Genomic DNA, 25514 nt, shown 5'->3' with positions numbered 1-25514 from the left:
TTTATGCCTGTTTTTTTGTCAACAATCCCAAAGAGTTATTGTGGAAGTTGAGTATCTGCCAAGAGTTTAATAGCTTTTAGAAAGCTCAGTTGTTTTCCCTAAAAAGACCTTGAAGTTATTGTATCAAGAATCATTTACAGTTTAGTCTAGTGTTTTCATTCAGATTATTTGGTAGAGATAGGTGTTAATGGTTTGATCTATAAAAATGTAAGTGTTAGCATTGACAGTTACAATGATGATTGGGTGTGGAAGCTGTTCCAGAATGCTGAACAGGGTTGCTAGCAACGACCAATTCTTTGTCACAGAATGGAACTACTCTGTGTACTCTCTGTTAGCTTTGTGATAGGGTAAATGAATATCTGTTTATTGGCAAAATTGTATATTGAAACCAAATGAGTTACTGCTGCTGTATCCATGAAAAATGCTTTCCTTGCATTTTGGGAACTCCTTTGAGGGGTTTGCTTACTGCAGAGATACAAACAATTCTCAGAAATGGATTTCCTGCAACACGTGTATATCCTTTGCTGCTGAACCTATTTGTTTGGCTGGTGTTAATTTTAATTACAATTTTCTTTTTCCTTCTTTATTCTTGCTATGCAGGTCAAGTCATTTTTTGAGTCAAAATCAGAGGAGAGTTCTCAACTGCGTTGTGTAAAAGAGGCAATTGACACAATTCAGCTCAATATCCAGTGGATGGAGAGAAACTTGGCAAAGCTACAAGAACTGCTGTAGTGCATATGATACTGTGCTGTGTCAGCCATTTAGCAGCTCTGTGAGCAGTTACTGTGTTTCATTTGCAAAAGCCAGGGTGAAACCAGGCATCATGGCAACATTGCACTATTAAGGAATCTAGATAGCTCAGGGCATGTCTCAGATAAATTTTTATTTTCCTTTAAGCATTTTGAGCAATATATAAGTATTTACCCTGAAACTTTTCATCTATAGACCAAACATCTGCACAAATGATTAAATATAATTTTATACGTGAAACTTAGACCCTTCCTTCAGAGTTGTGTTAGAATTTCTTGGCAGTGGGTTAATGCTGACAGGTAAGAAAGAAAGAATTACCGTGAACTGTTACTTCTTTGCTGACTGCTCACTGAGCAGTAGATTTTTTTCTTAATGCAATACTGTATGTGGTTTCCACATTTGTAGATACAGAAGCTGTTGTGAAACAGAATTATATTTCGGATATGTAAGTAGTAGTGAATGTTATAAAGTTCAAGAGGTGAAATAAATACAATTACAATTCCATTTAAGTTTGGATTTTTTATTTTCATAGTGCTCTTTAGGTATTACACATAAAAAAAAAAAATCCTATGCTAATAATATGCAATTTGATATATAGAAGCAGCTGGATGGTAGTGTGGAAAAGAAGAAACAGCATCAAAAACAAGCATTTTTGGGATGTTTCCAGAAACAGTGGTGTGACTTTGGAACTTCTACTTTGAATTTATTAGAAAATTTTGAGAATCTCATCACTTATCATCAAACTTTAACTGATTTTGCTGTATTGGTCTCTGAACAACTGCACAAAATAGTATTTTTTCAGGTGAGTTCATTTGTTAGGCTGATACTGATTTGTGCCCTTTTGACTACTGACTGCCAATTTCACCACTTGTTGCAGAGGGTTTGTAGTTGACAGATTAGTTGTTCACTTCATTTTTGTAAACTTCTGGTCGTTCATTGCCTGGTAACTTGTAAATCACTGTGTAATTAGTCATCACTACTCACTCTTCATGGCATTAGTTTTAAGAAAGCTTCTAATTTAGATTTTAATGATTTTACTTTCTACTATTGTAAAAATATCTTGTGAGACAAATCCTCAAAGTCTTTTGAAGAATAGGAGCTAAAACCCTAATGTGCAACACTATAAAGATGAAATACGTGCAGTGCTGTCTATGTCTTTCATAAGTGGTGTGAAAAAAGCCATTTGGGAGGTATAATATATATATATATATATATATACAATATATTCAAGAGTAAACATCCTTTTTTTATCTTTTCATTTCACTTCCAATATATCTTTTGTGGATTCGTGCAAGCAGATTTAGAACTATTGTTAAATTATGGAATAAGAATTGCAATTCAGTATATTCTTGGAGTTTTTATACTGTCACGTGTTGCTACTTTGATTCCTCCTTTATTTTAAATCTTTGAAATTCTACAGAAATACTATTTCCATCTTTGACTATTTCTCTGTGTGTGTATATGTATGTGTTTGTATGTGTGTATATATACATATATATGTGCCAACTTTTTCTTCCTAGTCACTTCTTAAATTAAATGAGAAGTCAGTTTTAAACTTCTACTTTTCTATCCCTGCTGTCCCCTCACATGTGTTTTATTTTATCCCTGACCACAGTATTGAGTCTTAAAAAAATTAAAATCAAAACTGTGGAAGAGGATCCCATTTTCTGTTCTGGAATTTTATAAAATATACTATTCTATTAAAATGCTTTAGTAACAACTATGAAGCAATAACATGGAGCTGAGTTTTAGACAGGAAAGTGTACCAAGAAAGTTGGGGAGGTTTTTTCATTTTACCATTTGTCTCATACTTTTGTTATGTCAGTAGTAGAGGTCTTACAGAGAAACAATTTTAAGGGAGAGTCTCCTGCTCTATTAGTAAATTGTACTGGAGTCAATTCCTCCTTACATAATAAATGCTTAAATATAATTCTCCTTTTTCTGAGTGTATTGGGAATTGATGAAGTCTGAAATGGCTAACACCCAGTGCAAGGCAGACAGCTCATGGCAAGGCTCATGTTGGACATGTGCTTAGAGCCAGGGTGAGGGTCAGGAAAAGGGTGAGGTGTCAATGAAAGACAAAGAGTAGAAACGCAGTGTTAGGAGGGCTTGGAAAAACCCCCAAGGGAAGGTGAAGACTGCCACTCCACCCTGAGAGCCAGAAAGACTTGGATGTCCCATTAGCTGGATGCTGGTTAGGGCTAGTGTGAGTATGGCTAGCTAGTACGGCTAGTTAAGCATGGCCATAGATGCAGGACAAAAGCTTGAACCATTCGAGCTAACCCAGGTAATGCAGGATCATGGAATTCTTTGTATAACTAAGTACTTACTATGTGAGACTACCAACTGTGGGACACCAGGTATTAGGGGCTGTACAAAATGCAGACTAATAGGCTGAAATGCAGTAAGTAAATGTTTCCTTAGATGCCTTAGGAATCGACTTAATGAAGCAGTCTTAGCTATGCTAGAAGGATGACTACAGAATTTTATAATACAGCAGGACTTCTGAAAAAGGGGTGTGTCATTGGGGCAGGGTTGATTTGGGAGTGAAGGGCCATGTGACAAACCAGGCTTGGCCACTCCCAGAGTGATGTGGCTCCCAAATTACCTTCAGTGTCTTTGATGCTATTGGCACCGTTGTCCATTAAAAGATGGCAGAATCTTTTAATTGGTGGTGCATTTCCCCAGCTCAGAGGCTGTGCAAGGACAGAGTGGCCACATAGGGCTTGATCCTGCACTTGATACTGTCTTTCACCTCCCCTTCAGCTCCATATCTCCATTTCTAAAGCTCTAGGGTGGCAAGGGAGAAGGCTGCTCACATCAGCACTTGCAGCTGCAGAAAGTGTTCTTCCTGCAGAAAGCAGAGCCCGAGGGTACTGCCAGTGTGGGCACTTCTCTCCCATTGTAGCCAGCAGCAGGGATTTACCTTACCATTTCTTTCCACTCAGCATCTTCAGCCTCTTTCATACAGATCCCACCCAGCTCAGAGAGCAAGTCATGAGGGATGTGGTGCTCATCCAACTTGGTCCTGAGGATGAACTGTACCCACTGGGATGGGGTGTCTGGGATAGAAGACAAAACTCCATCCTATTACTATAGCTATCATGCTCACATTCAAAGGGGGCATCAGATGCGCACCAGTTCAGCCATTATTACTGGGCTAGGCGCTTTCCCCTAGGTCTGTGCAGGCCTGCCCAGAGCCATGGAGGAGAAACATCTATTTCACCTCTGCATAAGGACAGACTGCTTTCTTCCCCAACACTTCCATTTTTAAAGGCAGGATCCCTCTAAGGAAGATGTGTTTAGCTAAATTATGCACTTAAACTGCCTTAAAAAAAGAAAAAGTCTGGAAAAAGGTCATCTTGCTAAACAATGCCACTTTCCCTCAGAAGAACTAGCCCCATGGGACCTGCCTGTAGAAGACCTCAGGTAGTGCATCAAGGAGATTGGTGAGTGATGTGGATTGTTACATAATAGTCGTGGTCTTTGGGAGCAAAGTTCTCTTCTTTCTCATGCTTCCAGCTATCGGGTTCACGATGCCAGTGGCTGTGCCTGACCACTGGTATCTGCACACCCTTGCACCGGACTCAGATTCTGCAGAAAAGTGGCATTTGCTCTTGATATTGGGGAGCCAGCTGATGCAGAAACCACAATTAAATTAGTGCGTCCATCCCAGTTGGATGAAATCAACTTCTCTTGATTTCATTTTCACTGTATCCCTCAATGGTGCAGACCTGTCCTTTCTTCCAAATCCATTTTGCTCCAGCTTTGCAATAAGTGCTGGCAACAAGTGTTCCTGAAATTATGAAGCCTCTTCTCAAACTTCAGTTTTGGCTGGACAACTCAGATTTGTTCATGATGCAGCAGGGTTTTTTAAAATCTTTTCATGGTACAATGTGATAAGATCAAATCAGCCCTGTGATAATGAACTCAAAAACAAAACAAAACAAAACAAAAAATCGGAGACCAATGTTTGCAGCCATCACATTCTGACTGCTCCCAAGTTAGGAGCAGCCTCTGTGAGAAATTGAACTATGAATTGTCCAGCCCTGTGGTGAAGGCTCACACCAGAGCCTCTGGGGAGGCTTTCCCCCTTAGTTTAAAAGCTGTAAACTTTTTAAAAGCATGTGTAAATACCTGACTATTTGTGTAGTATCATAGCACATTCTGCTGCGCATGCTGTAACACTGTGCAACAGGCGTGGGGACTTTGTGCAATGGACAAACCCACAAGAGTGGTGGCCCTTCTACCAGGATCGCAACAGAGACTCCCAGCTTCTCATACTGAATATTGAAGGCATTGCTCATCATTCCCTGGTTACTTGCTGCCGCCTTCATCTGTACAGGAGGGGGAAGGTACAAGCTGGGGCTGGGTGTGTACAGCTCTCTGATGTCTTCCTAGGCATCACCCACCCCTGCATCCATGCAAGTCCATAACCATACATGGCTTCTCCTCCAGGCACAGTTCTGAAAACACAGGCTTGTAGTTTTTTCCATACCCATATTAAATAGCCTATGATATCACTTATATTGTATGCAGTGGGAATCTGAAAGTAGTTATTACAGAGGGAGAGGCTGAGAGTTTCAAACGAAAAATAAACTTCCTGCCCTGTTCCTGCACTTCCTAATGGGGAAAATAAAAGGTGAGTAGAGGGAAGGGGGGAATTTACAAACTGGGGAAAATACCAAACTGAAGCAAAACCAAAAACCTGCAGTTTTGACCACAGCAACTTTCAGTGTCCAGAGGTGACACCTACAGGCCTCCTTAGATCACACCTGGCCATGGGACATGGCCATCAATAAAAAAGGCCCTCAAGAACCTGCAAGGATGGAACTTCAGCCACACGAGGTTCAGGCTTCCCTTGGTGTAAACACACATTCCAAGGAAAACCTTTATCCTGTTTTTATTCTCTTTTTTGTCTTTTTTCCTCTTCTTTTCTCCTCTTTTTTTTTTTTTTCTCTTTTTCTCTCTTTTTTTTTTTTTTTTTAATATATTTTTTTTCCTCTCTTTTTTTTCTCTTTTTTTCCTTTTGCAAAAGCCAAAGGCCTAGAGCTCATGCCTACTTCGCCCAAAATACCACTGCTGGCACTGCATGAAGAGCATTTCTGCCTTAAGAGCCAAAGAACTACAGCAATAAATGGAAATAAATATTTCTGTTTCTCTTTTCCCCTGTAACCAAGGCAAGAGAAGGGGAAGAAGTTCTGGAAGAGCCAGATTTACTGAGTTGAGAGAAAGAAAAAAACCAGCCACATCTCACACTCAAGTCCAACTGCAGCTTGAAGGCAGGCAGCCTGGAGCCTAAGGCATGCTAGGCAGTTCAGGCTGCATGGACTACAGCCCTTTCCTTCTGGGGCAATGCCTGCTGAGCCAAAAGCATTCTCAGTGCCAAAGGCCCACTGTGTCCAGCCCACACTCCTCTTCCACATGTGCGCAATGGCCGATGGTGATTTAGTTGCTGTAGAAATAAAGTGGCCTGTTTTCACAGATAACCATGTATGCAGTCCCACTCATTCTCCTGTGTGAGGCAAGACCTCCGTGAGCTGGAACCTTCAAAATGCAGCTGTGGGCCGGCAGGTCAGGCACTAAGGGAAAGGGTCCCTCCAAAGGGCCAGAACTGTGCCAACTCAGAGAGGAGGGCAAGGGTGCAGTGGAATAAAGGAACACGGATCCTAGGGGTTTCCAGGTCTCAGGAAGAGCAGCTGGAAATGCAGTGTTTTAGGTGGCTGACATATGATCCTTCTGTGTGTGTGATGGTCAGCACACCAGGGAACTTGAAATTGGAGTCTGGATATCTGGGCAGGAACTATCCATCTCCTTGGTCTTCCTTAAACTTCATCAAAGGAAAGCTAAGGAAAATGGAATTTGGTCATCAAAGAGAGGAACTTGTTGGCAGTAACTGAAATGGCAGTCCAATGCACAGCCTCTGCTGTACCTCTCAAAATAGGGGTAGGCTATTTGGCAGTCCAATGGAAGCAACTAAATAAACAGGCTCAACTGTAAAGGGGGTCAAGCTTCTTGAAGGAGAATGACTTTTAACTAGAGTTCTTCATACTTAGTTTCTAAACACAAAAGAGCTTAGGCCTTGAGATGGTTATATTTGTTTAGTTGATTTTTCTATCTCAAGCAAAGATAATGAAAACAATGTCACAAATTTGTTTTAAAAATCAGAATGTGTTTTGCTTTTAATTGTTGTTGCTGCAAATTCTGTAGGTATTTTGGGTGGTGTGTAGGTGTAGGTGTTTTGGTTTCTGTGGTTCTGTGCCTTTAAGTTGCCCTTCCCCCTTACTTCCAGAGCCCAGCACCATACCCAGAAGATGGAACCAGTCCCTCTGTGACATCAGCCCCAGGGCCAAGGGCACAGCAGCAGTGCAGATTCTGTGGGCACTACATTAGCAGCTGCACTGGTGGTGACAAGCTTTCTCTCCTTGCAGCTAACTTGTGTCTCTGACAGCAATGATTTTGTTGTGCATCCTCATCCTGCTGGCTATGTGCGGGCCTGCACATGGCATCTGTGGGTAAGTAGTCCCAGGCTCTAAGGGGGCCCAGGCAAATGCTTCCCTGAGGTGCCCACTTGCCACCTGTGACCATACCAGTTTCCAAAACCCTGGGGGGGAATCTCAGTCTATCACCAGCACGCAGACTGCTGGCACCACTTGTCTATGGCGCTGGAGCAGAAACGGGCAGACATATGCATGCTCCAGGCAGTTCCCTGACCCTGCTGACTTTGCAACCAAAGCCTTGGGAGGGGAAGCTGGCTGACCTTCATCCTGCATAGCAGCTGAAGCCTTCTCAAAGGACAGTAATGACTTTCTGCTTACAGACAAACCTGTGGGCTCCGGCCCATGGGTACTGCCCTCGGCTCATCACGCGTTGTGGGTGGCACAGATGTCGCACCAGGCTCTGGAGCCTGGGCTGGGATTGCCAGTATCCGTTGCTTCTGGAACCCACCAGTATCTGTGCATGTCTGTGGAGGGACCCTCATCAGCTCAAAGTGGCTCCTGACAGCTGCCCACTGCTTCATCAACATCACAAAGTAAGGAGGACCTGGGCATGGGGATATATCCATACCACCAGTGAGTGCTTTCCCATCCCATTTCCTTTCAGTGTCCAAGACATTGCAGGGCACAGCTGAGAGTGCTCAAGGAGAAGACTGGGCTCATGCCACTGCTTCCTAGCAGCCTCCAGCTTAATGTATTTCGAGCCTACTTTCACTCTCTGCCATGCTTTTACCTCTCTATCTCATAAAGCAGAAGGCAGGGAAGTGCTGGGCTGTAACAGCACATGACATCCTTCTCACCCCTCTCTCCATCTGTCTTCCAGTCCCATCAGCCAGTGGGCCATCGTGCTTGGGGCCACCTCGTTGGGCCAGACAGGCCCTGATGTGGTAGTGCGCCGGATTAAGCGGCTGATCATGCATGAAAATTATATTCCTCAACTTGAGTATAACGACATCGCCTTGCTGGAATTGGACCGGCCAGTCCCATGCAGCTCCTCCATTCAGACCGCCTGCCTGCCTGGTCCTGGAGTGAAAGTGTCTGAGCTGAAAAACTGTTATGTTGCTGGCTGGGGTGACAGAATTGTAAAATGTGAGTTCCCATAAAGGACCTGTGCCTTGAGGGCAAGCTTGGTACACCAGGGAGAGGTTGCTGGGGCTTCCTGACAGCAGAGACCAAAATGAGAGTTGGGCTGTGCAACATATGCCTCTGGAGAGGTGGGTCTGGCTTTCTGCTCAACACCAGACAGCAGTGACACAGCACTCCCAACACCTCTCTAGAGACAGACCTAAGCCCTAGGGAAGGATTTCAACACAGACACAGGCCAGGAGAAGGGCAAGGAGCTGTTGGGAGCTCATTCCTTTCTCTGCTCACAGCTTCAGGTAGAGATATCCTGCAGCAGGCCAAGGTGCAAGTCGTGGATAACAAGCTCTGCAACAGTAGTGAGTGGCTGAATGGGTACATCTACGACTTCCACGTGTGTGCTGGGCAGGGCGGCGTTGGTACCTGCCAGGTAGGAGAGTGCTATGAATCCCCCACACCCCAGCATTTTGGGCAGCCCCATCACACCACCCAAATGCAGCCCAGCACCTGCTTTCCCTGGCTCTCCCAGCCCCAGTTCTGCACTGCTGCTGGAGCTTCCATCCCCTTTCCCATCCATGGATCCTTGCTCAGTGAGGTCCAGACACCAACCCTGAAACATCCAAGCACAGGGGAGACAGAGCCCTACCTTACAGGCCTCCAACCTGCTCCCAAAGGTGTCAAGGTTCTGCAGGTTCCAGCACTTGAGCCTTGCTCTGCCGGGAATCCAGTTCTGGCAGGAGCTGGGAGAATACAGGAGCCAACTCTTAACTGCTGACAGGGGCATGCCAAAGCACCTTAATCCTCTCTGCTCTGCTTCAGGGTGACAGTGGGGGGCCTCTTGTCTGCCAAGATAAGCATGCTGACTTCTTCTGGCAAATTGGTGTGACCAGCTGGGGAGTAGGCTGTGCTAGACCTAAACGGCCTGCAGTGTCCAGCGCCACTCAGTACTACTACAACTGGATCCGGACCACGATTGGAACAAGGCCAGCACCAACAGTTACTCCAACCCCCCTGCAGACGCCAGAACCAACAAAACCCTGTCCATTTCCACGTGAAAAGCTGCGGCAATTCTTTAATCTGCTGAAGGAGATCTTGCGGTTCCTAAAGGAAAAAATGTTTTGAACTGCAGAATGGACCAGCTGCAGTTCAGGGTATTGTGGACCACAACCCTTTCCGTCTGTGTTATATTAATTTGAATTTCATTAAACTGAATTAAATTTTAAATTGTAAGAAAAAAAAAAAAAGAGAGAAACCTGTATTTTCTGCTCTGAGAATACTCTGCATCCAAATTCTAGAAATTCCTGCTAGCTTGGTCATTGCCCAGGCAGCCCTAAACTCAGGGATCCCTTCACCCTCATCTAAGAAGAATTTGGCTTCACACACCCTTCTGCACAAATCAATGCCTTCCCTACAGATATACTGATACAGATACATCTACAGCAGAAAAGTAGCATCTGGAACCTGAAGTCTGCAACAAGTGCAAGAAACCCAACACTAGGAAAACAAGAGAAAGGGGGGAAAAAAAGTGCAGATATTGCCCTGACATTAAGAATGTGAAGCCCTTCACTGTCCTCTGTGCCCTAAGGATGATTTTTGTCCCTATCAGATGGTCACTAGGTTTTTTCACCAATGTAGAAACCTAAGCAGTAAAGAGTTAATGCATTGCTATGCCCTAAACACCAACAACCATCAGGCAGGCCAGTTATAGTAGGATGTGCCTGGAAAGGGGAGCCGTATGAAGGTAAGGCAGCACCATTCTGGAGCTGAATTTCCTGTTGCAGTCCATGATGACCACACAACATAAAGGACAGCTTTAAAGTGCAGGAATGGGGTCAAGGAGCAAGCAAGACCAATAGAGGGAGAATCAAGTCCACCAAAAACCCAAAAAGCCCCCCAGCCCATTTTCAGAAAGGTCCAGAATACTGGGCTGCACATGCTCACTTGTATGAAGAGTGAGAAACCTAATCCCTGAACTGGGAAAACTGTTTAAAACTGACTCCCAATCTATACTAATTCTTTTACTAGCTTTAATATAGGTGCAATAATATTGTGTACAGTTTTATGTCATCTATTAGATGACCTGTTTGGTTTATATCACGTAGTAACTAACTGATTAAGACCTTGTTTCAGTTATCTGCTGTCTGCTCAATAAATAACTCATTTTATAAATAAAATGAGTATATATAAATATCTGTAAAAGGAGGGCTGAGTGTCCTCAGGGTGGTAGTGAGAAGGGCTTGAGGAGTCAGGAGGGTATCTTGCTCCAGGGGCTTGGGCATTTCTTCATCTCCTCCTTGGGACAGCAAGGAACCAATGTTTCTCCATTTTATTATGTCCATTTTTCCATACTCTCCCCAGCTAAGCAGGGGCCTGCAGCATCCTCATGGTGGCTGGCAGTGAGAGCAACTTTGTATGCCCTGTTCCTCTGTGGTCCAGATGGGTGTAGCAGGACATCTTGCCCCAGAACAGCTTATCTGTTGCTTTTAGCTGGTGGAATAACAGAGCATCTTGCCCCAGAAGAACTTAGATGTTTCTTGCTAATTGGTAGAAAAATGCAAACATGACAAGCTGTCCTATAGTGAGTTATTTTCTCACCATGGGAGTAACACTCCCAGTTGACAACAAACATCTCACTGTGGGAGTGACATCTGGAAAGATAAGCTGGAATTTCTGACTGACAGACACCTCACCTTACAAATCATAAAATCTACACCAAATTTTCACAAAGCGGGAAGTTGTCTACACATTCCCTAAAATTGTGTGGGATTTTCCCCCAAAGTGCAGACAGCTGATTTGTGGTTACTCCTCTGAGGTTGAGTGAAAGGATTTGGTGTACACTATCATAATTTCAGCAGTAAATTACATCTGACTCCCAATCTATACTAACTCTTTTACTAGCTTTAATATAGGTGCAATAATATTGTGTACAGTTTTATGTCATCTATTAGATGACCTGTTTGGTTTATATCACGTAATAACTAACTGATTAAGACCTTGTTTCAGTTATCTGCTGTCTGCTCAATAAATAACTCATTTTATAAATAGACTTGATCTGCAGTCCTTAGAACTTGCAGACCAGAGTGATTTTAGGTGTGGGCCACCTAAATTTAAGTTGTCAAAAATCTGAGTTTAAGATAGGGTTTGGCTGAAGCTACCACTTGATCTGTGACAATGGGGAGGTCATGGTCCAGATGCTGCAGCCTCTCCTGGAGGAATATACAGAACAGCTGGTTGCTGGCACTGTCAATTTCATTGTGGGCCAATGCAGTGAGGAGGCCCAGAGGCTGCTGCTCTCCCATGCTGCTGGGAAGGAGGACAACAGCCCTGAGGCCAGTTCCCACTCCACCAGCTCCACCGGCTCCCAGGGAGGGACTCCCAGCTGGCATCCAACCCCTGCCAGCAGCCCTGCAGGCTCTGACATGGAGCACCAACCCAGCACATCAGAAGCTGCCCTCTGTGCCCTCCACATCCTCCAGCCATCTGTGCTGATTGGTACAGAGCAGGTGCAGCCCCAGAAAGAGCAGGGGGAGGTGGTGGTAGCAAGTTCCTCTGCCCAGGGTGTTGCCTAATGTCAAAAGAGAAAACTCTTGCACTAGTCTTAAAATAGGAAAAACCCACAGGTCTTCATTAGAAGCTTCCAGGTGCCCCCATGGTCATGGGCACGCCTGGCACTGTATTTCTACAATTTTTGTAAGTTTAACAAAGTAGCATATCTAAAAAATATTGTCCCATTAGAAGAGCAGTTGGTTAGTTTCTCTGGGTTCCGCCCCACTGGAGTTGTTCCAGGGGCTTTCTTGTTATGTCTTCTAAGTTCTAGTGGAAAACACAGTGTCCTTGCTAGCCTAAAAAGCAAGATTAAATACCATTTCAGGAATGTGTTAAAAGGTTAGCTTACTGTTCAAAAAAGTAGAGGGAAGAGTAGGAAAAGTACTAGAAGCTACAACCTGTGCTACAAGCCATGTATTAGTAGTCTACAAATCTACAAATATAAGAAAAATGTATAGAAAGCGGAAATCTCTAGGTATCAAGGGCAGCAGCCACCCCCCCACTGCCCCCTGTCAGGGCTAGGAACACTCTCACACTCCCACTTGGGTCCTGGCATTCCCAAGACAGGAGGGCTTCTGGCCCCAGGATTCTACCAAACCATGAAAGCAACCCACTTCATTGCCAGAATTAGCAGAGCTCCAGCACATTTTTCGACTGGAAAAAGGAAATACATTATTTCCCTCACACAGTCTCCGTCTGCTGCTTTCTCCCCCTTCTGGTGCCTTTCCCCTTCCCCTCGTGCCCCACTATGGTTGGCATTTGCCTGTTAGGGAGGCAGGCTATTGAGGAAGTTGCAGTTGCAATGAGAGTTGCAGGCTTGTAGAGATGAAAAAAGAGGGATGGGACAACCTTGCTTTGAGATGATTTATTGCTCAAGTAGCCAGATAAGATATCAGTCCCAAGGTGTGAGATTTAGAGGGGAGCAACAAGTCAGCCATAGCTCAAGGAAGTCACAAGTTTCTTCTTCACACGGCAATATATAACATTTTGGTCCAACAGACAGTTGACACAAAACTTGTTTCTACTTATTAACCTATCACCTTTGCTTAATTTTGCTGCACTGCATCTGTCTCTTAGCCAATAAGCTGACAGGTCACGTACTCATACACAGCTCTATTATAGCTTCTAGATCCCCAGCCTACTCTATAAGTCCCATTATTACAGCTCAAACCTCACACTATTTTACCTAATGTAATTTCTTACTTACTCAATACATTCTTACTTATAACTATAGGAACACAAGTTATAATTTTTCTACTTAATGTTTGTGTACCTTTATTATTTCATTAAACCAAGCTCTTTCCAAGGCTGCAGATTGAACCCTTCAACATCCGTAGAAAATTTCATTTTTCCATTTCCCACACAAGCTGAGCTCTGGCTGGGAGCCCAAGGCAAGAGACCATGAGCTGGTAACCCTTGGCACAGGAAGGGGCACAGGGACCTGTGGCACCATCAGGGACTGGACACTGAGACACAGAAGGGGCTGAGACCCCCCCCCAGACACTGGTGCTGTGAGGGTATGAAAGCTCAGGGGTTCCTTTGTTCAGGGTCCCTTCTCAGAGGCACCAGCTGGAGCTGTTGTTATTTAGTTATTCCACCACAATTAAGCTGTTTGAAGGACATGGATGTCTGAGAATCTGCTATGGGAAACCTGGGGTTGAGCTGAAATCCTGGTCTGACTGTGAGTGTGAGGAGTGTAAGCTGTGAAAGGGCTTCATTCCCAGCTCAGGTGGTGTGACTGCCAGAGTGCCTCCTGGATGGTCAGACAGGGAAGCTTCTTTAACAGCAGGGTTCAGGACTGCATCCAGGTGAAACCAGGCTGTGAAGGATCCTGTGGGTCTTCAGAAGCAGCCAGCTGGACAGCAGCCTTATGGGGAGAGCTGCAGGGAGGGCAGCATGGCCTGGCTGGAAACTGCCTGAACCTTACCTTGCATTTGGAAATGTCAGCCAGCCCATGACTCAGATTCCTGATCCTCTCTCCTCCTCTGCACAGCAGTGGTGTGTTGAAGAATGGCTTGCTTCTCGAGGCCATAGCTCCTTAGAAGGCCTGCACAACCCTGACTTTAAGCTAGCATGAGTCCTTGGCAAAATATTGTATCAAAGAAATGAAGAAGACTAATTTTTAATAAGACAATGAAGAATAGATGAGAATTTAGGATGAGAAATCTGCTAAATGTATCTTGTGAATGTATCTTATGAAGTTTGTCAGGATGTGAATTCTGCAGAATGTATCCTATATAACTGCTTAATATATCTTAATAAGTTTCACTAAAAAGTATCTTACAGAGCTCGCGTGTTATGAGCTGGACCAATAGAAATGTAGAAGTTAACACATGAAAAATAGCAATTATCCAATCATAATAGAATATAGATGGCATGTTACCTTTTCAAAATACTATAAAAATGTAGCTAAGATTGTAATAAATTTGGAACAAGCAGCTAACTCATATTGGGTCATCTCTTGATTCCCGAATCTGTCTCCTACAGTGGTGTCAGAGTTGGTGAAGTCCAGCAGCACCTGGGAAAAGAGAAGCTGCAGATGAGACCTGGGAGCAAACATGCACTCCAGCAGCAGCAGCAGTGTGACTCCACTCCTGGGCAAGATTTGCATGGTCCCTCAAGCTCTGCCCTTGAGCAGTCTTGGTGGGCTCCTGCTCCAGGAGTTCCTTGCAGGCCTGGGACAAAGGCCCTCAGCCAACCCTCTCGCAAGGCAGATGTCATCCTCTGCAGCTACTGTACTCCAAAAGAGCTTGGTGCCAGCCCCTGGTGCTTCCCCAGGGGAGTTAAGCACCCTCCCCACAGCACACTGCCTGCATAGCATTGATCTGGGTGTTGTCTATAAAACCTTAGATTGGCTTTTGCATGTGAGATTGTTTGTTGTTGTTGTTTAGAAGTTGTTCATTGTAGAATTGTACTGGTTGTTTTTTGTGTGTGTTCCAATTGAATGTTTGATTGTCATAAGCATTATCCCTATTTTTGTGGTCCCTTACTCATTTGTTTGTTGCTATTGATGCATTATTTGTAACTTTAATAATCCCTTTTAAGTTTGTTACTTTCAAGCTCTTCAAAGCAAATCCCCTCACCAGCAGCATCTTACAAAGAATTTTTAACCTGCCCCAGAAAACTTGTAGCTTGACACCACGGCAACAGTCCATACTAATGAGGAACTTTCCCTCCACAACCTCAGTTATCCCAACGACAGCAAACTGTTGGAGGAGAAAATGTTACCAGCACCAATCAACAGCTATAGGGGTGGGACTGCCAGCAACAAGCTGAGGGGACAGAGATTATAAAAGGACCTGTGAAGTTTGAAGAACTGCCCTTTAACTGTGGATTAGCTGCAGCTGAGGACCCAACACTGCAGACTCCGGTCTACATCTCTTTTAGAGACTTTTTTACATAAATTTGAGTGCAGATTAGCTGCATTCACTGCAGTGCTGCTGAGTTCTTGCTTTGGGACCAGAACGCCGGTTCGGCCAGAGGATTTCTCAATCCTCAGACCCGGGACTTTTTTTAAATTTCTTTTCTTTTTTTTCTCCCTCACCCATTATCCCTTCCCCCCCTTTGTTTTTTTTCTCTTAATAAACACCCTAGTTTATTTGAACCCCCAAAGTTGTGTCTTTTTCCTCACATGGGGACACAGGATTGGGCAATCCCTCCTATCTAGGGTGAGGAACAGCCCTGTGATGCCCACTCTTTCACAGGCCAGAGCTCAAAGATGTCATGCAGAACCTCATCAACTCTGGAGAGAGGAGAGTTGAGCAGCATTGCTTCCAGCATGGTGTCCACAGCTCTCAGGGTCTCCAAGGACAACAGAGAGTGATGACAGTGATTCTGCTGTTCCTTCCCACCCTGGAAGACTGGTCTGAACTCTCAGGGACAGGACAGGATGTACATGCTGCCCAGGAGAGAGACATGGGCAGAGAGTCTGCTAAATATACATAAATATACAAATACCAATTTCAGTTAAAAAAATTAATTAATTGCAGATTGCTACAACTGTATTGCCTGCATCTAAGCATGCAAATATCTGTATATCTATCTAAATATTCATCTACCTCTAGCTGTTTAAATACAACAATATAATACATCTATAAGTCTTAACTATATAGAAAGGGATCCCAGATAGTCCATTTTCACAATCTTTCCCCCAGTAGAGCAGCTCTTCTGGAAAGGTGCAGCAGATGGACATCTAGGAAGCAAAGTGAACACTGAGTCAACACTGGACCTTGTTTATGTCTCCCTTGGCAGCACACCTAGCAACTGGACTTCTATCAGAGACTATAAAACATGGCCTGTAAGAGCCTGAGACAAGAGGTGTGGGACAACAGGTGGCTCTTCAAAATGCTGTTTATTGCCTAGATGATTTTATAGTATTCATGGGTCATGGGTAACAGCCACACCTAAACCTGCCAGCTCCAGTTTATAGGCAAACCTGAAGCCCCATTAATTCTGGTTAGAATGTATTATACTTTTCTCTTTGCTGAACATCTCAATGCCTAACAACCAATCAGCATCATACACAATACCTTTACTATTACCTATAGCCTATCATAACTACTGCCATTACCATATTATGGTCATTACTATCCAACCACATGAGTTAGTATGTTACAGTTGAAGCTTAAAGTTGTTTTTCTGTTTTCTTGCAGTAGAAAATTCTTAGATATTTTCTCTACTGCTACATCAGCACATTTGTTTGCCTGTGGTATCTTCTGCTTTTCCTAAGACCTATTTCTGCTTGGTAAAAACACCTTTTTTGTTTGTGGCCAACATATCCTTTGCTCTAGCCATAAAAGCTCTGTCCAGCTTGACGTAACCTTTGCTTTCTTAGTTATCCAGTAACAACTGGCTCAGCAATTCCTAATTTAGACATCTATTATTCTTCTATATCAAAACTTGCTTTCATCTCTATTCCGCTTTCAGGTTCTACTTTCAGAGAGCTTTCTGCCAAGCATACATATGTGTGAAACTTTCTTGCCAAACTTTCCTCTTTCCCAACAATGTCCTGAAAGGCAGGCTCTTCCTTGGGAATTTGAGGCCTGGTGTTTAAAGAATAGGGATTTTTCCAAGTTTTCAAAACTTTAAAGCTTTGAAGTACCCTGATAAAAACTGCAGCTCTAGCCCCATAAATGGCACCCACAAGAACTTTGAACAGAGACATTCACATCTCATGAAAAGAATTCTAGCCTTGTTTCTTCTCTGTACTGACAAAGAGACCTCCGTAATTACATAAAAGCTAAAAACTGGTAGATAGGCACTGTGAGATGAGTTATTAACTAACATTACCTGGGATTGAGAGACTACCCTTTGAAGTGAGTAACAGCTCATCAAACTCTACCATCAGCTCTCCTGGATCAACTACTCTGCTCTCCCCTTTCTGTAAAAGTCAGGCTCAGAGTAGCTCAGTCGTCTCTAAAAACATATAGACTTTCTTCTTACAAGGGTCCTCTGGCTCAAGGGAACTGTTCCCACAGGTCATGTTGCCAAGTGAAGCTCTCTGTTCCACCACAATGTTCACAGGCTTACTTCCTGAAGACTCACACTGAACCAAAATAGTCTCCTTAAAAAACAAAATAAAATAAAATAAAATAAATAAATAAAAAAAACAAACAAAAAAACCCCAAAGATCGCTTGCTATTTTCTTGTAATAATTTTTGGGACACAGGAATAACTGTTCTTCTCCACCCTGAAAGGACAAGTAACATGAGGTTAACGTGGTTTACATGGCAAGTGTTTTAAATTCAGCTGTTTGCCAAATTGAAACTCAAACTCTTACAAAGTACCTATTGATCAAAACACAAAACCAAAAAAACAGAACACAGCAAGTGAGAATACATGTCCTCACAGTCTGAACTTTGCTCTTGCTTATGACACTAGCTATGAGAAACAAGAAGAAACCCATAGGGAGAAATCAAGCTTAGTCACCTTCCTAGTTATCACTAGACTTACACATGTATTATACTGAGACATCTCACTCAAACCACTGCACAGGTTTGTGTGGTGCAAAACTGCACATGCAAAAATTTATGAGCCATACATTTCTGGCTGTGAATCTCACCCCACATCATCCAAATACTAAGTCTAATTAATAATTTAATAATTATTAAATTATAACATGTTTCTTGCTTTTTGGAGCTGCTCTCTCCTGCTCCATATGTATTTTGTAGGCAACTATTTACTGCATGGGTCTGTTTCCATGATTATGTGGCAAAAATCTATAGGGTTAAAAAAAACTCATAAAGCTAGACAACCTAGTTAGGTTTCTGTTCCACTGAGGAAGTAAAGGCCTGAAGTTAAGTACCTGGAATTTACTTTAGACAGAAAGATATTCTCATTATCACCTGTTCAAGAATAAAAGTCTCTTCTGCAAACAGGCTAGCCATCAGTGCCTTGAAGATGAAAGATTGTTTAGAGCCTGCAACACTTCCTTCTATTAAGGAAAAGAAGGCTTTTGAAAACTGGAATGTGTGAGTTTATAGAAGACAAAAGGACACTGGGTAACAGGATCATCACACTGGGTAATAGGATATGGATAATTCAAAATAATCACACTCCCCACCTTGTATCTGGTCTTACTCAAATATTTAAAGGGCAATGCCTGTGTATATTAATAGAAAAAGACTTTTTTTGATGAAGCCATATAAAAATATGCAAAAAAGGCTGGGTCTACACAGGAGCTAAACACCCAGGGAAGTCTGGGAAGAGCCAAAAGTTAAAGAAAGCAAATTTTTAACCAAAAGAGGGAACCTATCAAACCAAAGGCCTAGTAGTCCCTAAACTACTCTTCAACACAGAATAAGTTGCAAATCTTTAACCACTTTATATCCAGGACCAACAACACCCTTCTTACCACATACATACATAACTCATGAGGACTCAAAACCAAAACACCTGTTCTCCAACAACTCCTTGATCCACACACTTAACCCCTCTATCACTAAGAAAGAAATCTGGGCCCTAATTGCCAAAGCCCTCAGAAATGGAAAATATATACTTGTCAAAACACTGTTCAAAAGCTGTCAAAACATACAAAGTTCAAAGTGCAGGCAAGAAAATTCACTTAGTGGGCACTAAGGAAGGAGTCCTGCCACCACTGTGTGCTCCTCTGTACCCAGCACTAAACAGAACAGCCCAGTCTGGGCTGGAGCTTTGTAGGGGATTCATCAGAATATACATCTATTTGGAAAGATGCCCAAGAGGAAGATGACTAATTGCTGCAACACAGAGAGCAACAGTGGCAAGTTTGCACCAGCCAAGGGTTTACCACCTAGAAACTTAATTGAAGGCATCAAAATACTGAGGGGACAGTAAAACAGTAGCTTCAACACACATATTTCAAGTGCCTACATTCTAGGCAGGTCTCATGAAGCAGCAAGAGATGCAGCCAACCTCTTTCTTTCCCTTTGTGCTCAAAAGCAAAAGGAGACACTGCATTTGGTGCTGTAACAGAATGACCTCTCTCATGCCCCTCTCTGCACGAGACTTACGGTTTTCTACACAACAAGGACCAGCCACAGGTAGAGCAAAGGACACATACAGCTTGTTAAGTGCCATAAAGTATGAACCTGTGAAGATGCTTTGTACCAACCAAATGTTCACAAATTGTGAACATAGAAAACATAAAACATGTTCCATAAAACAATTCCATAGAAAACATAAAACAAGTTACTCCATTTAACCACTTCCCTGAATCTTCAAAAAAAATGTTTGCCTTCAGTGGCAATTCTCAAAATACTCTTTAGGATCAAAGACATAACCTAAAAAGCTTCCACTTCATCTACATGAATGAATCTACTTATGTGCATTTTTCCCCTGAAAATGAGCACCGAATTTGGCCAACACAAGCAATCGTGTCGTGCTCTGGAATGCGGGATAGTTTTGATTCGCTTGTCTTTTTTAAATTTTGCTTTAATAAACAAGCACTGAACTAAAGATGCTTTTACTTCTCGGGCACGTGACGCCGCTGAAAATGTCTCAGTGCACACCCCAGCTTCGCCATTGCATAGGGCCGCCTCCAAAAAGGCAGCTAATTCAGGGTTTGACAAAGGAACGCCTGACACACAACCTCGATGTCGGCCGGGCCGGGGCTGACGGCGGCGGGGGCGGCGGCGACAGTCGCGACACACGCGGGCGCGCGGCCCCGCCCGCCCAACGGCCGAGCGCGAACGGCCGCGGCGCGAGGGCCGCGCTGGCCCCGCCCCCCCGCGCGAGCCCGGGCCCAGCGGGGGGCGCTGTGCTCCGCCGTCCCTCAGGTACTCGGCGCGACCCTACAGTGAACCTCTGGAACATCGATGAGGTCACCAGTCACGGAAAATTTAGAACTGAGGAATCCTTCAGGCTCGAAGTCACCTCACAAGATCTCTCCTTCAGCCTTCTGCTCAAAGCAGTTATTCATCGGGTCAGACCAGGTTGCCTGGGGCTTTACCAATTAAAGGATGCAAATCCTCTCTGGGCCCTCACTTCACCACATTGTCTTAAGCTTTTCCTTACCTCCAGCACAAGCCTCTCCAGCTTCAGCTGATGCCACTTCCTCTTTTCTCCTGCCAGGCACCTCTGTGAAGAGCTTGGCCTCAGCCCCTTGATCCCAGTCCATAGCCTCAAGGTGCTTCCAAATGCCTTACAGCTGACTCTGCTCCAGAGTGAACCTGTCCTGGACTCAGCCTCACCTATCAGAGTCAGTGCTCCAGCCCCACTCTCATGGTGGTCTTCCCTGAGTTTGTGAGAAAAAATTATTTTGCCAATTTCCATCTTGACTTGTGGATCAGGACCTGGATGCAGGATCCATTTGTGGTCTGACAAATGCCAAGCAGAAGTGATAATCCCTTTTTTTTCCTTGCTGAATTTGATGGGATTCCTTTTAGCTCATTCCTTCCCCCAGTTCTGGTGCCTGTGGATGATAGCCCTGCTCCCGTACATATTGACAAACTCTTCCTCTTCCTCCTCCTCCTCCTCCTCCTCCTCCTCTTTCCTAGTTTATCATCATCTGCCAGCATCACAATGGGTCTCCTTTGTCTTGCCCATTGCCCACAGGTAAAGCAAGAAACATCCCAGGTCAGATCCCTGCTGGATTGCACTTGTTGCTAGATATTTCCTTCATTGTTTTGCTGTCAGGAATCATTCTTGGCATATGCATTTCTGCTGCATCTGGGAAAACAATGCCTTTCCTCACCCTGCAGGAAATGGTAAAGTTTAAATATTTGCATTTGTACTTATAACAAGGTTTTTGTTTACAGTTGGACTTGATCATAAGGGTCTTTCCCAATGCAAATAATTCAATACTGCTATAACCTGGACTGAGGAATTATCAAGTGCTTCATTCAGGGTGATGAGCAGCTCTTGCCTTTGTGCCATGCTATAAAGCATGCACACACAAGTCTTTGTCTGCTGCACATTGTTTTAGCATGTGTTTGACAGCAAATATTTGAATGCTCACTCCAATGACTTCTCTGCTGTAGGCTGCAGCTTTGGTAGCCCTCTTTGTATCTAAATGTCTTAGCAGATGGGTATTGGATTTAACTGGCTTTCTTGTGTTTGTACCAGGATGAATATCCACACCTGGCAACACTGAGTTGGTATCTGTTGTTTAGACATTCACACGTAAGAAAAAGGGCAAGCTGAGAGAGCTTGTGTTACATGTGAAATTGCATGTGATAAAGAAAATTAAGAGACATTTACTAATTAACAAAAAGCAAAGGAATATTTCACTAGACTCAGCTAGAATAGCACTGCAGAAGACAAAGGACATATTTATTTGAACTTTTTATTTTATAATACTTTGTACCACTTTTACATATGTAAGACAGAAGGATAGTACCAGTAAGTAAAGCTATTAATAGAGGAAAATGTCCCTTTTAACTCCTTATTACAGATGAACTAGTTGTAATCAGTTTTCTCAGGGAACATGCTACTGACATTCTGCAAAGCATGATATTTGATTACAGTTTGCTTCTAGTGAATAAGGAATGCTAATCTAGCAATTCTAGACAGAGCTGTGTCAGAACTTTTTTTTGGTATGGCTTACAGATATTTTCTCCCCAATATTTTCTGACTTTCTTTTCCTTCCTTACACTACTAAATAAATAAAATGTGGTTTAAATGTGGTCTTCCAGCCGTTTCTGACAAAATACATATATACACTGAGGATATGAAAGCCTGGAGGATAAATTTTATATCTTCTGCTGGTTTTGTGGGGCAGGTGGTCAGTGGTATCTCAATCTATTTGTGTTAACCACTTCCAACATGTTGATTACCAACAGCAGCAAGTCCTTTTGTGTGTAGAAACAGATACTACAAGGCTCAAAGCCAAACTGCTGATGCTTTATTAGCATCACCAGTGATTCCGTTTTATTTTATCAGAGACTCTGATTATTCACAGGCATCAAAGGTCAGATGCAAAATTTGTATACTTCTGTTTTGATTATTGCAATTCAAAAGACCATGGAAGTGGCAAGATCACTAAAAAACTTCTGCCTTCACAGAATCATTTGCAGTTATTTCCAGCCTGGACAATACCCCTGTGCATGTGGGGGTGCATGCCCAAAAACTCCAGGGAAACATTCTCCTCTCACTTACTTGGAGCAAGGATTTTTTTCCCATTCCTCTTACATTTCTACAGAGCCATGAAATGAAAGGACTTTTGACCCTGTTTTGATAGTAATAATCCATTTTATACACTGAACTTCCTAAATCATTTCTTCAATGCACCTCTGTCACATGCTATTGACTTTAATACTACCATCATTGCTCTTTCAAGTGATGAATCTTCTTTCACAAGGCTGGGAAGACAAAAATCCATTTCAGAGTCTCCGACAGGGAGTCAATTTATCATTACTTCAGTAAGCATTCTTAGCTGCCTAGGGCATTAATTCTCTCTCTTGGTCCTTCATATCAATATCCATATCCTTCAGGGCCCTTCCTGAAATACTTCTTATTTGATAAAATACTGCTAATTTTTATTCATGATGATGGGCAACTGAGATGTTATTGTCCAATTTTTATGCTCTTTCCTTTCAGCCACTGGATCCTGTCAATTACATATACAACTAATGTATGTATTTATTTTCTTTACATTTCTAATGGACAAGCATTCTAGGGTTAATAAAAAATTGTATTAAATACAGTAGTATATAGTATGTAGTTTGAAACTTAACAAAAAGTATCTTTTGTGTCTGTCCATCTATCTGCCTGTCCAGCTATCTACCTACCTACCTACCTACCTACCTACCCACCTACTCACCTACCTTTGACTCTGTAAGTTTGAGAACAGCTTTTGTAGTAATCATCTCCCTTTACACTAATTTTCAGATATAAACCCAAGGATGCATTCACTGAAAAAGACCTGTTGAGCACTAATTCATACTGCCCACCTGGTCCAGTTGAATTGTGAGCTGAAAACAATTCTACAGCCTAAAAAGGGAGAAGATTGAGGAGCAAGAGACCCATTTTGTTGTGGGGTTTCCTTTATCAGAGAAGGTATATTTTTTATTTGTTCTTATTGTTCTAATTCTCTACTTCTAATGAAAGTGGAGAAAAAAGGAAGTGGAAGAAATACACCCAAAGACCCATCTTTCTAATGTGGAAATGAGTTTAGAATGTTTTTGCAAAGACCTCTGCGAAAGGAGCCGGGTTGTGGATCTGACTCTATAGTTGAATATTTGTTCCTTCAGGTCATTATTTTTGTGGGGTTTGACCTGGTCTCCCCCGTCAAAGGGACTCTATTGCTTCCACAATGCTTGTACATCTTTTAACTACTTCATTCCAGAAACAATGCTGGCCTCATAGGAGTGCTGAAATACTTGGCAGGAAAAGGGAAAAATGAAACTGGGTGTGGGTCAGATGCATAAGCACAAATCCTGCCCAAAATAAGGAAACCAAATCCACCTAAAAATTCACAGGAATATCCATAGAAATGCAGTGATGAACTGGTATTTAAACTGGAGACATGGCCAAGGCCTTGGTGACTAGCATTTAACTGTGGTGGTGAGCCAAAGACATGGGTGAGAAGAGAGAGTGTAACATGGAGCTGCAGTAGCCTTGGATGTATGTGTAGAGGCACGTGGAAATGCAGGGATGGATATCCCATTGTAACATTGCTGGGTGGGAGGATGGCATCATCAGGAGATGGACTGTAACCTAGCATCCCTCACTGCTTATTTTCAGGGGCCAGACATCCATTTGACTGTGACATCACTGGGTGGTGGAAAATAACATCACCAGAAGATGGACTGTGATATCACATCCTTCACTGGTTATGTGCGTGCCTGCGGAGCCTTGCTGGGCCAGCTTAGCTCAAGCCTGGACTTCTGCTGAGTGTGCCTGCAAGTGGGAGCTCCTTCTATAGCTCTCAGCTCTCCCCAGCCTGCTTCAGCAAGACATGGCCACAAGGGCAGATCGGAGCTGCCCCATCTGCCACAGCAATCGGAGTGATGTGGCATCTGCTGTGCCCTGTAATGACCGGTTCTGCCTGGGCTGCATCCTGCGGTGGGCAAAGACAAATCCAGTGTGCCCAGTCTGCAGCAGACGTATGGAGACTGTCAGGTTTTCTGAGCGGAACAAACGGGACTATCTACAGTTTGCCATCACAGCCTCAGAAGTGTTGGCAGAGGACAGCAGCCAGGCAGGGAGTGCTCCATTCCACCTGGCCCGAAAGAGACTCCATCACCCCAGGGTGTCCCCTCCACCTTCTCCACAAAGGATGCTGTCTCCAGATGAGCAGGGGACTGCAGAGCCAGTGTTCATGGGTGGCCTATTGCCTGGGGTCTGGGCAGAACTTTTCCAAAGGCAACAGCAACTGCTGGACCCTGTGCTTCCCTGGCTGCGCTGGAGGCTGGAAGCAGTCTATCACGATCAGTGGTGGCGAGCAGAGGCTGCAGAGAGCTCCATCCTGCATGGCCTCTGTGTCTGTGGTCCAAATGCAGAGATCTTAATTGAGCTGCTGGAACCTCTCCTCAACGGGCACACAGCATCGCTGGTTTATGGCATCATGAATGTCATTGCAGGCCAGTGCAGTGACAAAGCCCAGAGGCTGCTGTGCTTCCATCATGCCAGTACCAACTCCAGTAGCTCCAGCTACACTAGATCCCAGGAAGTGACTCTTGCCAGTGGAACGACAGGCTCTGAGGTAGAGGAGGAAGCCAGTACATCAGAAACTGGTCTCCAACAGAGTCCCAGCCATCCCCCATCTATGCCCACCTCCTCAGAGCAGGACCAGCGCCAGGAAGAGCAGGAGCAGACAGTGGTGGCAGCAGGTCCATCTGCTCAGGGCTGCAGCTCCTCTCCTCCTGACCAGGGCAGGGACCACTCTTCTAGGCAGCCTCGGCATGCTCGGAAGAAGAGAGCCCGCCGCCCCCACGATTCTCCCTGCCCAAAGAAGAGGCCACCCCGGCAGCAGCACTAGCAGACCTCCAGGAACTCTTCAGCCAAGAAAAAGGAAATAAATTGTCATTTCCCTGACAAAGTCTCTGAGTGCTGCCTTCTCCCCCTTCTGGTGCCTTTCTCTGGCCCCCATACTCCACCATCAGCCAAGAGTGCCCAGGACTCCAAGGTCATTTCAGCAGTGCCTTCTCACACAGGAAATGATGCTGCAGCTGTGATGATTGAAAAACTTTCAAACAAGCACTGGGGTGATGCTACCAGAGG

At 43.9% G+C, this 25514-nt stretch overlaps 3 protein-coding genes across 4 annotated transcripts in view; all 3 read left to right on the top strand.

Moving 5' to 3' along the window:
- Window positions 1-1254, top strand: part of LNPEP (leucyl and cystinyl aminopeptidase) — a 56041-nt gene extending 54787 nt beyond the window's left edge. For both annotated transcript variants that reach the window (XM_005532423.3, XM_014260981.2), the window contains one exon: window positions 601-1254. In XM_005532423.3, the coding sequence (XP_005532480.1) occupies window positions 601-732 (132 nt within the window). In that variant the 3' untranslated portion in view covers window positions 733-1254. The remainder of the gene's footprint in view (window positions 1-600) is intronic.
- Window positions 1255-1378: 124 nt separating this feature from the next.
- LOC102109508 (acrosin-like) lies at window positions 1379-9449 on the top strand. Its single transcript, XM_005532424.3, has 6 exons — window positions 1379-1552; window positions 7043-7265; window positions 7571-7783; window positions 8071-8336; window positions 8621-8757; window positions 9147-9449. The coding sequence occupies exons 2-6, from the start codon at window positions 7204-7206 to the stop codon at window positions 9447-9449; spliced, it is 981 nt and encodes a 326-aa protein (XP_005532481.1). The 5' UTR covers window positions 1379-1552; window positions 7043-7203.
- A 14800-nt stretch (window positions 9450-24249) lies between these two features.
- On the top strand, window positions 24250-25328 carry LOC148184478 (uncharacterized). Its single transcript, XM_088054627.1, has 2 exons — window positions 24250-25110; window positions 25185-25328. Exons 1-2 carry the CDS (start codon window positions 24250-24252, stop codon window positions 25326-25328), a joined length of 1005 nt encoding a protein of 334 aa, XP_087910753.1.
- Window positions 25329-25514: the final 186 nt, after the last annotated feature.

The sequence above is a fragment of the Pseudopodoces humilis genome, chromosome 4, assembly GCF_049639895.1.
Source record: "Pseudopodoces humilis isolate 2021_Gansu_Grassland_sample_001 chromosome 4, ASM4963989v1, whole genome shotgun sequence".
NCBI lineage: Eukaryota > Metazoa > Chordata > Aves > Passeriformes > Paridae > Pseudopodoces > Pseudopodoces humilis.
The sequence above is the reverse complement of the archived record's forward strand: the minus strand, read 5'-3'. Positions and strand labels throughout refer to the sequence as shown.

Excerpts from the sequence above, each read along its gene's own strand:
- LOC102109508 (XM_005532424.3), top strand. The coding sequence starts at position 7,204 with ATGATTTTGTTGTGCATCCTCATCCTGCTGGCTATGTGCGGGCCTGCA. Across the intron at positions 7,784-8,070 it reads TGCTTCATCAACATCACAAA|TCCCATCAGCCAGTGGGCCA; the intron begins GTAAGGAGGACC and ends TCTGTCTTCCAG. Across the intron at positions 8,758-9,146 it reads GCGGCGTTGGTACCTGCCAG|GGTGACAGTGGGGGGCCTCT; the intron begins GTAGGAGAGTGC and ends GCTCTGCTTCAG.
- LOC148184478 (XM_088054627.1), top strand. The coding sequence starts at position 24,250 with ATGGCCACAAGGGCAGATCGGAGCTGCCCCATCTGCCACAGCAATCGG. Across the intron at positions 25,111-25,184 it reads AGGAAGAGCAGGAGCAGACA|GCAGCCTCGGCATGCTCGGA; the intron begins GTGGTGGCAGCA and ends CCACTCTTCTAG.